The 12,285-nt window shown below is 38.1% G+C and overlaps 1 protein-coding gene and 1 long non-coding RNA gene across 7 annotated transcripts; one reads left to right on the forward strand and one right to left on the reverse strand.

The window, feature by feature from the left end:
- The first annotated feature begins 308 nt into the window (after positions 1-308).
- On the forward strand, positions 309-2,213 carry LOC127518007 (uncharacterized). 3 transcript variants are annotated; one of them, XR_007931427.1, is made up of 5 exons: positions 309-442; positions 759-876; positions 1,153-1,495; positions 1,774-1,867; positions 2,174-2,213. It is a non-coding gene; the product is annotated as an uncharacterized LOC127518007 (long non-coding RNA). The 3 variants fall into 3 exon arrangements; XR_007931425.1 differs by lacking the exon at positions 2,174-2,213 and having other exon boundaries at positions 1,774-1,993; XR_007931426.1 differs by lacking the exons at positions 309-442; positions 2,174-2,213 and having other exon boundaries at positions 768-876; positions 1,083-1,495; positions 1,774-1,993.
- A 257-nt stretch (positions 2,214-2,470) lies between these two features.
- Positions 2,471-12,120, reverse strand: emilin3a (elastin microfibril interfacer 3a). Of its 4 annotated transcripts, XM_051904272.1 has the most exons (7): positions 12,060-12,120; positions 12,007-12,029; positions 11,870-11,922; positions 6,692-6,850; positions 5,941-6,060; positions 5,032-5,825; positions 2,471-4,915 (listed from the first exon to the last, which is right to left on the reverse strand). In XM_051904272.1, the coding sequence occupies exons 4-7, from the start codon at positions 6,826-6,828 to the stop codon at positions 2,961-2,963; spliced, it is 3,006 nt and encodes a 1,001-aa protein (XP_051760232.1). In that variant the 5' UTR covers positions 6,829-6,850; positions 11,870-11,922; positions 12,007-12,029; positions 12,060-12,120; the 3' UTR covers positions 2,471-2,960. The 4 variants fall into 4 exon arrangements, with proteins under 4 accessions (XP_051760232.1, XP_051760234.1, XP_051760233.1 ...); XM_051904274.1 differs by lacking the exon at positions 12,060-12,120 and having other exon boundaries at positions 11,911-12,017; XM_051904273.1 differs by lacking the exons at positions 12,007-12,029; positions 12,060-12,120 and having other exon boundaries at positions 11,870-12,006.
- Positions 12,121-12,285: the final 165 nt, after the last annotated feature.

The following is a 12,285-nucleotide window of genomic DNA, read 5'->3' on the forward strand; positions in this document are numbered from 1 at the left end:
ACAAAATAATTTAATTTACTTTTTTTTTTTCACTTCTTGAAAGAGATCACATAATTTAATGTCTTTACAGTAGTAACAATAAATAGGCCTATTTATTATATGATATGAAAACCATGTCATCAATTCAAATGTCAGATGTATGATTCAAGGTTTGGTGATCCCCTGAATAATGAAATTTTTTACCAGCATTGACATCTTTTTTGTCATATTTAAGAGCTTTGGCAAATTACTCAGACCCACCAATAGTATCCGGTGACAGGAAGGAACACCCTGTAAGCCTAAAAGTACCAGAAATAAAGTGTGTGACATGCATTGTTGCGCAACAGATGTAGTTTTCTCTCTGCACCTTTACTCACTTGAGAGGTGGACTGCACTTTTATTTTATTAAGCACCTTTGTGAAAACATCGCAGCCGAGAGATTTATTCAACTGTTTCTTTTCAGGTATTTAATGAATCAAACATATCAGATGTTCAATTTTTAAATGATTATAGCCCACTAAATAATATAGTATAATATAGTATATTGGTGAATGTTTACTCTAAATTTCAGTTTTATGCTTAACAAAGTTTGGTGTAACATTCGTGGAAATTAACACACTAAAAAGGGATGATTTTTACTGTTGTTCAGATAAAGTAAAGTAAAATACAGTGCGTCCTGTTTGCATCTTGATATAGATATATATATATGACATTTTTAAACTCTATATTAATTTATCTATATATACTACTCTAGATGCTTTTTTATGCTTTTTTCTAAGTTACAAGATCAAGATGGTCGAAACAAAAGAAGTTTCAGCCACAGAGCCAGTTTCAGCCACGGAGCAAATGACAAAATTCATCTGGTCACCAAAGGGGATGATTTTAGCTATTGAAATTGTAAGTCTGCCGAGTGTTAAAATGTAGCTAATAAAGATTCATATTGCTTTAAAATAAATCATTTTAAAATCTAAATGGTTTAAAAATAGACTTTCATTTGATGCTACATTTATTACATGCAAACTGTAGATGATTAATCTTGAACAATTTTGTTTAAAATGAGTGATATATGTACAATGATATACTTCTTTTTTGTTTTAAATTAGGCTCTATGTCTCATTGTGATTATTTGTAAAGCAGTCTCTTCTGATTGCTACTTGTGGTGCCCCATTATAGAGCTGGTCTGGGCCTTTATCATCTTCATCATTTATGGCATGGAACTGCAGATACGGGCATTGCCATGGACGGTAAAATGTCCATATACTGGATATTGGATTCTCTGGATTTAATTTTTTTTTTAACCAATTATTACCTAACCACCATGTTATAAGTGCATTTCACTCAAAGGTTTTTGTTCTCAACCTCTTCCAATTTATACTGAAAATTAACAAACAAGTCACATGTTCTCATTTGCTTGCAGGACTTCTTCAGAGCAATCACAGGCTCACTCACCTTACTCATTACTTCTATTATCTGCATTAGCTGGGCATTGAGAAGTTCTGGGGAAGTTGCTGGTTCGGTGAGTAAATTAGCAAAGAATATGTTTCTGGCTGAAAGGGTAATGTGAAAAGACAAAGCAATGAAAGTTTTAGGTTGCTGGGACACTAAATGGATATCTAATGGTGTTGCTGTCAAACTCATTAACACGTTTTATAAAACTAGATCATATTATACTGTTCTATTTAATGATTATAAGATGTCATAAGTATACAAATTATTGATTTTCTTATGTGCATTAATTGATCCTTGTGCTTTCACCATTGTTTCTTCAAACTTTTTCCATGCTTGATCTTTAAGATTTTTGGTTTGCTGGCAGCAGCAGTGTTCGGATATGATACTTTTGCCATAATGAAATACATCAAGGAACTGAAAGAGCAGGGGGGAAATATTAGTAAGTATGATGCATCAGCACCAACATCCCTAAATAATCACCTTTAGAGTTATATGTGAGGGCTTGTGAATGTGTCCTTTTCACATTTAAAAAAAAAAAAAAAAAAAAAAAAAAAACTAAATAGAACTTCTGTAATCACCTATTAAATTGAAAAAAAAAAAAAAAACCTTCTTAGATGGTTTCATAAATGCTCAGAAGTACAGGTCCAAAAGCATCACAGTTTCAACTGTTTTAGCTAGACATTAATGATAAAACATCTATACAAATGTGGAATAACTGCTTTACATGTCCTGTTTTCCTTCACAGATTTCATTTTGATATAAACATTGGAAAAAATGGAATACGACAGGAGCTCATAAAGTTTCCACAAATGTTTATTATTGCTTTTTTTTCTATTCTCTTTTTTTTTTTTTTTTGGTCATTTCATGTTTAAATGTAAAAGTCTAAATGTGAAATTGAATGATGACATTTTACAATTCAATGCACTTCACATGTTATGCCATTAAAGAGTGCAATTATTAGCCTGTTGCCTTTTGAATGTTTTCTGTTGGAGATTCATAATATACACAGTAATTTGTCAACCTCATAAACTAAAAAAATAAGTGAGATTTCAACATTTTATTAAGAACCATCTTTCACAAACCATACACAGTATAAAGGTACAAACACAAAAAGTACAAAGAGGTAACAAAAAAAAAGTCAAAAATTCACAAAAGTCATTGAAGCATGTTCCAGAAATGTTGAACAACAGTCTCTTTCATTTAAAAAGCCCTACAATAAAAACATTTGCAAAGTCAGACATCCAATTTATATAAAAAATATTCACAAGAACATAGTAAGACAATGAATAAACCTATCAACCCTAAAACTGCTAAGAAAAAGTTTTTTAAAAATATATATATATAATTGACAAGTGATTAAAAAGACAGCAACAATACAATACAGCAACACCACAGACTGGGAAGAGTGAATTTCAACAATACTGATCATACAACAGATGTTGGTAAGAGACTAGCCTCCTTAGAAAGATACTATATAATAGTATATGTCTTGAGTATAGACTGTCTTAACATTATAAAGTGCACTTGAATTACTAGTCACCTCTGTGCTGTGTGGGAACTGCAAACTGGTCTCCTCTGGGATGGGCTGGTTGTGTTGTTTGTTGTTCTTCCATTTGTTGTGTTGTAGCTATACTGTCCCCGGCTTTCCTAGTAGACCCAGATGATCCAGTGCAGTTTTGAATGCTATCTCTGAGCTCGGACAGCTGGTGAGAATGGTTAACAAGGGTGCTATTTACATGAGACAAATACCCATCAGAGTGCCTTTCTAGCTCTCCTCGAATTCTCTCTAGGTCATCAGCCAGGTGTGCCAGCCCTCCACACTGACCCTCCACACGGGCAACACGACCCCCGACTTCATTTACCTCCTTCTGGACACCCAGGGCAGTGGAGCGGCAACCCTGAAGCTCTCCGGCCACTCTCCGCCGCAGATCCTGAAGTTCTCCTTTCAGACGGGTCAACTTTCGCTCCCCAGTACCCAGCATAGATGCCTGTCGCCCCACCAGCTGAACCACACCCTTCACTTGCTGTGCAAGCCTTTCTTCTCTCTCTTGCCAGGTAAGGTTGGTGTGACTGACCTCTCTGATCACAGAGCCAAGAGACTCTTGCAAGCCACAGAGCGATCTGTTAACGGAGTTCACACTAACTTTCAGTAGGGTCACCTCACCCTGAAGACCTACCTCCTGTTTCTCTGCCAACTGGACAAGAAGATTATATAGTGTGGCATTGAGGTTATTCAATCTCTCTACTTGTAAATCAAGTTTCCCGTTCAGTTCCTTGTGGTTGTCCTCAATTTTATCCTCCTTATTTGCCAGAGGAGCTGCATATCCTGTAAGAACAGGTTGTGGAACACAAGATGAAGTGCACATAACCTCTATGGATTTAAGCTGTTCCTGTAAACGGTCCAAATCGTCCTCAACACTTCTTCTGAGTGATTCTATATCTGTCTCCATTGTGGGCACAGCCTGACCCTCTAGCAAAGTTGGTGCTGTGACATTACCTAGCTCCTCCACTGCAGCCAAGAGACGACTTTCAAGAGCTTTAAGCTTCCCCTCTAACTGCGCCTCCAGGTCGGTGGGCACTCTTTTGTTAATGTTTGCTTCCTCTTGATTCAATGCAATATTCATCTTGGATTCCACATAAGCCAGTCGGCCCTCCAACATGCCCTCTATATGGTCCTTGTGTCCACCAAGTTCGGCACGTAGGTGTATTTGGGACTCATTCAAGCCACCCACTGACTGCTCAACAAGAATTAGCCTTTCAGTTAGACCTGATACAGCAATGCAACAACCCTCTTCAGGCTCCAGGTCTTGAAGTTGAGCCTGAAGTTTTTGGAGTTCTGTCCTCAATCCTACGGCCCTTATGTCTAGGACTTGCTCAATCTGATCTTGTCCATTCAAAAGTTCTTCCTTGCACTGGAGCCGCACCTCTGCCATGCGACCCTCGCATCGGTCCTCAGCACTCTCCACACGTTTTTCAAAGCCATCTAAGATGGCCACCCGAGCTTCACTCATTTTGGACTCCACTATTTTCTCCAGGGCCTTTTGGAAGTTAGTTTGAGTAATATTCACTGACCCATCTGACAGTCTTTGAAGGGTGTTGTTGTGACCCATGACTGCTCCTCTTATCTCTTCCAGCTCAGATGCCTTTGCCAGAAGCTCTGCTCGCAGCTCTGAAACCTTTTCAGCTAAATCGACCAAGTTTGGGAACTGTCCCACCACATCTGAACCCTCAATATCCGGTGCACCTCCAGGAAGATCTCCGAAACCCACAGAAGAGTCCCTGGACAGGGAAGGAGCAGCAATAGGGCTAGGTGCTGCAGAAATAAGTGCAGTCAACATCCGGTTGGCATCTTCACGGAGGGAAGCACGCAAACTGTCCTCCATACCTGTCACTGTACCACGGAGAGTCTCAAGACCAAGAAAGAGTCGCTGCACATCCTCTTCTATCCTACCCAACCGCTCATCTTCAATAATGTTGTCATCATGACCTGGGAATTAATTATATTTATTTATTTGGGCACACAACACTTTTAATTGTACGAACAAATGCTGATTCAAAACAAATATATATACTAGAATGTGTAAATGCATATAGTTTATTTACCTTGGTTTGTTTCACTACCACCAGAGGGCGCCCGTGCATTGGAAACAGGCTCTGTCTCACTGTGCTCTGATATAGAACCATGGCGATCTGGCTGAGGATCCTGGTAGCCTGTGATTGGCTCATTCTCTCTTGGGATTAAATCAAGGCCAAGATCTTGAGGCTCTGGCATGGGTTCAGGATAATCTACTTCCGGTTCTTGGTGGTCTGGATAAGGTTCAACTGAGGCATCTTGGGAAGAGGGTCCAGTATTAGGGCCTGGGTATCCATTCATGCCATTAGACGGTGGTTGAGGTTGATTCCAGGGGTTTCCATTAAAGTGGGGATGAGGAAACTGCCCTTTAAATGAAGCCTTTTGAGAGGGTTTGGAACCTTTAAAAGAAGGCACTGGACCCTTTTGTGTAGGCATAGGCCTTTTAAAAGAAGGCATGGGACCCTTCTGCATAGGCCCTTTAAAAGAAGGCATGGGACCCTTCTGTGCAGGGATGGGCCCTTTAAATGGAGGCATAGGGCCCTTCTGTATAGGCATGGGCCCTTTAAATGGAGGCATAGGGCCCTTCTGCATAGGCATGGGCCCTTTAAATGGAGGCATAGGGCCCTTCTGCATAGGCATGGGACCTTTAAAATGAGGAATCGGATCCTTCTGTGCAGGCATTGGTCCTTTGAATAGGGGCCTTGCTTTCATTCCATATACCGCAGTGCAACCGACACCTGCATATCCAGGACAGCACTTCCACTCCAGCTCAGTCAGAGTCTTATAGGCAACTTTATACATAGGCTTGTAGTACGTGCGATACCTGTAAAAACAGGCCGGGTGTCAAAATGAGCTAAATCTGTGAGCTAAAGTCTATTTTATTATACAAACATTAATTGCATGTATGAAAGTTACACAAATATTAATAGCTGTCTTACTTTATAGTTGGGCATTTCTGCCCCCAATCACACTTGTTGTACTCTGCCTTCATGAAGGGAGTCACTCCATCCTGAATAGTGAATGAGACAGTTCTTTCCACAACATAAGCACAGTGGTTCCTGCGAGAGAATTAGTAAACGCAATAGTTAATAACAATAAACAATACTTTTACAGCAATTATTAATCGTGTTTAATATTCATTTTTACATATACATTTTCATATTAAAAGTTATATACATTAACATGTTTATTTTTCTACTACTAAAAAAAGAAAAAAATACAATAACACTAACCAAAATTAATAAAACTTGTATAGATTATCATTCATTGTTGATGATGATACCTAAACATTAACTAATGGTAATGTATAGAACCTTGTTGTACAGTGCAACATTCAATTCACTATGAATTCACTAAATTTGAGTAAATTTATGACTGCACCTCATTGTAAACTAAACAGATTATACCCAACTGTAATGTAAAACTGGAAAATGTTAACTCAACAGGTATTTAGTGTCTACAGTGGATTAATTTAAGTGGTCATTGGGTCATATTTTCTTAACCACAGTCTTAATTAGTACCTCCCTGGAATGGAATGAACATTCACATTTTTACCAGCATAGATGCCAGTAAATAGATTAAGTGCAGCAGTATTGCCTCCCAGATGTGTCTGAAATTATTTATTCAACGGCTTTTTGGCCATCTGTGCCATCAATTAAGAAAATTAATTTTTCACTCATGGATACTCACTTATGCCTGGCCGTCGGTTTCTCTGAGTTGTACTGTGGATGGGGTCCAGAGTAGAGGCTATATCGGCTTGATGCAGGGTGTAATGCTGCCACAGTCAGAAAAGAACTCCAAAGAAGCAAGTTCATCTCCATTAACATGATTTTTTGTATATTATCAATACTGAGAGAGAGAAAAAAAGAAATGACAGAGGGAAATCCCTCTATTGCCAGAAACAAAATCTAAAAAATTCTATGGGTATGGACTTAAAAACTGACATATGCCTTATGTTAGGTAAATAAAAGTGTGACACTAGCTAGTGTCACATCTGGCCATGTTGTTCTTAGCCAATACAACAACAAAAAATCTCATAAAATAGTGTCTAAAAAGGACACGCTGTGCTCCTGCTGTGGTGGTGATGCTGAGATTCCTGCAGACTGCTGGGACTGAGAGTCCTGGTCAATTCATAAACCACCGGACCATCTCATTTACATAGATCCACCCACTAAGCCACCTAACTCAAATCACACAAAGGTGCTATTTTTGAGACCTGACCCACACAGTACAAAAGCGATGTTCAGAAGTTTTGAACATGCTTTAAGTTTTGAGACTTAAAGGTGGATAAATCATAATTATTAGTATAAGCAAATTACTTCAGAATAAATCAAAGTGTACATCAGTTATTTATAATTATCATGAACTGATATCAGTTTAAAAGTTCTTGCCTTCTGAAATGAACAGGTTGTTTTTATGTTACATTTGACTGCATTGATAATCTAGTTATTGGAATGTGTTTTAAAACCCTCAGTCTGATGTAACGTGTCTGATTATTGGCCATTTTATGAACACTAAATGATACAGGAGCATATGGGTCTGTACATAAGCTAAGAAAACATATGGACTCACTAGCTGTAGGCTGCAGTCACATGCTCACACACACACGGACACAGCCATGTGGAACAAATACAGTTTTACTCAGATAAACACTGGGAGTCGGACTGTAAATATTAACGATTACTTGACAATAGCAAAATAGCTCTAATGAAAAATATACAATGTGAAAGAGATTCTTTCCTGTTGACCATGTTTGTCCCATATAGGATTAATTGCAAAGCTGAACAAACGAACAATCACTGAAGTTACCGCTCCTTTCTCTATATTGCTACAACATCCGTTCACAGTATGTGTATCCATGGCTGTCACTATGGTCGAGGTGGTGGTTGTGTTGCAGTCCTTGAACTACAGGTCTGGGGAAAAAGTGAGAATTCCAAACACTCTTTACTACTCATAGACCTTAATTGTGCATGGCCCCAAAAAAGTCACCTGTCACACACCGCCAGCAAACAAACACACCACCTCAAACCTCCCCTCTAAAAAACCACAAAGGCAAAACACACTATGCCTTTGTTTAGTTGCGGTGGATAATTAGCTTACAATGTTTACCCTGTTTCCAAGGGCTGTGCTGCTCTAATGTGGAGGGTCAGGATTCTGTATAAACAGGCTTCTATATTTTCACATTTCACATTAGCCCTGCTAATGTGGTCATACAGGTCTGAAATAAAGAAATCTGTCTCCATTGTGTATGTAAATCACTGTTAGGATGACCTGAAAACTGTGTAAATAATATTAAGTAAACAAAAGGACTGATAATGAATATTTTTACGAAGCAATGTTTATGAAACATTCAAACATATGGGTGTTTCTTCAACTATAGATGCATTTGCAATTACAGCTTGATTAAAAATTAAGTTCAGGAGTTATATTTACATTGATTGAGACCTCTTTCTTTGTCATCACATACTCAAAATTTATTTTTGCTGCTAGGTCAGTTAATTAAAATGAGCCAATGCAACTTAATTATTGTACATTTTGTAACAAATTCAAATTTATTTAACTGTGTGCAATCCGCTTAAATATCTAAAATAGAAGTTAACTTAATGCATTTATGTTGGGATTGCATGGATCATTTTCACTAGCATTAACAAAAACTGGGCTGGAGATTTCTAGTTCCCAGAATGCTTTGCATGGGACTGAATAGTGAGATTATATGTTTAAATTAAGTGTTATTTTATGTTTTTGTTTTTTAACAAAGTTGTCATTGATTTAAAGTCTGGGTTTGGGATAAGGGTAAAATGCTAAACTCTATGCATAAGCAAATTTAAAGCTGCAAGCAGCGATGAAAGGGCCCTCGCACCTGGGGCCACCGCCACCTGGTGGCCTTAGGAAAACTGTGAATAGTGAGTGACATGCATGTAAATACAGGAGAAATATGGCAAAGTCATTTCGACGTGCCACACTTCCTGCTGCCAACAGGTGGCGCTTTGACTATAACTGAATATTGCCATGTAGATTTCGTGGCGTTATTCGCATACTTTAGCACTTAGCCAAGTGTTGCATGATTTAACGTGTTTCTAGCGTGTTTGGTACTTCATGGCATATATAAATGTGTTTCTGGGAGTGAATTACAGTGCAAAGCATGCCATTTCCTGTTGCCAGCAGGTGGCGCTATGACTAAATTTGTCAGGCCGCCATGGACACGCCCTTCAATGAAAACTGAAGATCTTTGCAATTTAACATGACTAAGGCCTTTAGATTAGACATACCAAATATGATGTTGATCTGGTTAAATCTCTATGAGGAGTTAATCACAGTGTAAAACATGTAATTTCCTGTTGCCCACTGGTGGCGCTATGACTGACATGTAGATGTCTTCAGGCCAGGACTCTAATAAAACATGTGAAGTTTGGGGCAGATTGGACATTGTATGCCCGAGTTACAACAACTTCCTGTTTCATGGCAAAACATCAAATTTTGTCAGGCCACCACGGACACGCCCTTCAGCGAAAACTTTGTTTTGCAGAGAAAATTCTAAATATCTCACTTCCTGTTGGGTTTTCAGATTTTGCACCCAGGGACTTTTTTGTAGGTATTGGGCAGTTACATGTGTCTACCGAATTTCATACCTGTACGTGAAACGTAGTGCGAAGGGCGCTTAATTAAAATTTTGTAGGTGGCGCTATCGAGCCATTTTGCCACACCACTTCTGACGCGTATGCAAAGTTTCATGAGTTTTTGAACATGTTCATACCCTAAAAAATGTGATTCATTTCGGAGAAGAAGAATTGACCGAGCAATTACAATAATGAAGACATGGAAAAAAGTTTCCAAGACAGATGTGACATTCATATATAAAGAAAATCATTTTAATTCTGTAAATGATTTTTTTTTTAAAAATGAAGTTGAAGAGACACCAGTTACATTCTGTGATTAGATCATTTCAATACACAATATAATAGCAAAATCCCATGACAAAATTCAGACATAGCTAGTTCTATGTTCATATTACACTTTCTTCTCAACAAATAAGGCAATTGCCAAAGTCATAACAATATAAATGGTTTATTTTTCATAATGACCATCTGACTGCACATTATCCTTTAAAAACGTACATTTAAATTTTGTGAATGAGGTCTTTTTTAAAGACCACATGCCATGGCTCTGGCTTTTTTCAATTTCAAATGAATTTTTTAAAGAAATGGCTCCCTGAAGTTAAGAATGTGTGTCTGTGTGTCACCTCCCTCATATTATTCACCAACTGACAAAACATGCACAGTATGTTGTTGGCACTCGCTTTCCACTACCACACTGGGCACACATACACCATTCTTTACAACCACCTCCACCCAGGAAGTCCACAGGATATGACATCACAATGAACGAGCTGTTCAGGCCTCAAACTTTCATAATGCTGTTCTGTATTCAGTAGTGGGCAGAACCTGCATTCATCAGGTGTAATGATGTGTTACACCTCAAGTAGGGTGGGGCCCTTTTTCATTTCAATCGCAATTTGCACCCTGTAGCTGAAACTACTGAATGATTTAAAGAGCGCAAAACATGGTAAATAGGCTATGTGGTGTGTGCGGGGTCAAATGTTCATTATAAGGGGAAAGAAACCATAAGCAGAAGTTTAAGAATGGCCTTTGACATGGATAAAGATGCATTCTTTCTGTCTCACTCTCTAGCTTTTTTTTTTCTGTTGCCTTTGTTTGTAAAAGAAAAACAAATTAGCACCAACCATCCACATTCAACTCCTGATGGTGAAATCAGTCAAGTCAACTGTGTGTTTGTCTGTTATGTTTGGTGTGAAGTGTGGCTGATGCCTGGCACATTTCCACTACACATAAACTTACGGAAAAGACTGAGAATGTTTGTTCTTTTACTGATCTACTTTTAATACCTAATTTTATATTATAATATAATTATTGACCACACAGAGAAGCAAATTAAAGAGAATGCTATAGTAAAGAGAGCTAAATTGCCACATTCCATCTGCGATGCTACTTGACATTCATGCATGCCGTCACTACTCAAGGTTGTTGAGGGGATAAATTTGTAGTACACCACTTTGTTTATTCCCAATAACTCCCTCCTTAGTGTCCTTCACACATGCTGTATTAACACAATATTGGATAATGATACACTGTGTCACCATTATCATTTTATCACTTCTGATGACAGAAGTTTTTAAAGTCCTGTTCAGGGCCATCACTTGAACTCCCAGGGTCCAGAACAAGTTTTTATAGATGAACCCCCATGGCCCAATAAGTAGGCTATAATGCCCAATCCCACAAACATAACACTTTGCAGAATGCCCATTTTCTTTAGTCTTACTTATTACTTAGTAAATACACTTTAGATAAGTTCATTTATTCATTTAGCAGACGCTTTTATCTAAATGACCTGTCACTACCCATATGAAAATTAGCCATGGTTTTACTTCCAAAAAAAACATGAATGGCTAAACCATGGTAACCACAAATTAATCATGGTTATGCTACACTCACCATAGTTTAACCACGGTATTTGTAGCACAACTTTGGTTATACAAATGGTAATCAATCTGCCAAAAAAAATAACTTTTACTATAATAAAACCATGGTTAATTTTCTGAAGGTAAATTCTGATTGTTTTAAACAGGTTTCCCCCAAATACGATTGATGGACTACATAATTTTTTGTGTTTTTTTAAAAGTGTTTTTTGAGAGATTTTTTTAGGCTGATGCTCAATGTTTTGTAATTTTAACATTAGGATATTTAATGTGGAATGAAGGCTGCAAACAACACATTGATGTCTAAAGGCGCCTGAATGGTTTGCGATGTAATTTCAGAGTATGTAGGCTAGCATATTCAGTAAAGAACTTACTTCTCGACGATTATGAAGTGCGTAAAGTCCTTTGTGTTTACCTGGATGTTGACCTATGAAATGCAAACAACAACCGTGAATATAATTTACTTGGGTGTAATTAAACATGTATAGTTTAACGACGAAGAACAGCTTACAGTTTTCCGCCATTTTTAAACTTTTCAAATCTGACTAGTCTTCGCTCTCGAGATCGGCAGACTGATCGGCGTATGATATCAAAGTACCGCGAGAGCGATTGGAGAGCATACGACTCGTTATGCTTTTGAATCGCTCTCGCGGTACTTTGATATCATACGCCGATCAGTCTGCGCAGCGCCGATGCATCTCGAACAAGCCTATCAACTGGCTGCACACACTGCAGAATCTCAGATGCAGTCAGCTCATGTCATGAGTGATAACGCGGATATTGTAATTCC

This window comes from Ctenopharyngodon idella, chromosome 8 (assembly GCF_019924925.1).
Source record: "Ctenopharyngodon idella isolate HZGC_01 chromosome 8, HZGC01, whole genome shotgun sequence".
In the NCBI taxonomy this organism is placed as follows: domain Eukaryota; kingdom Metazoa; phylum Chordata; class Actinopteri; order Cypriniformes; family Xenocyprididae; genus Ctenopharyngodon; species Ctenopharyngodon idella.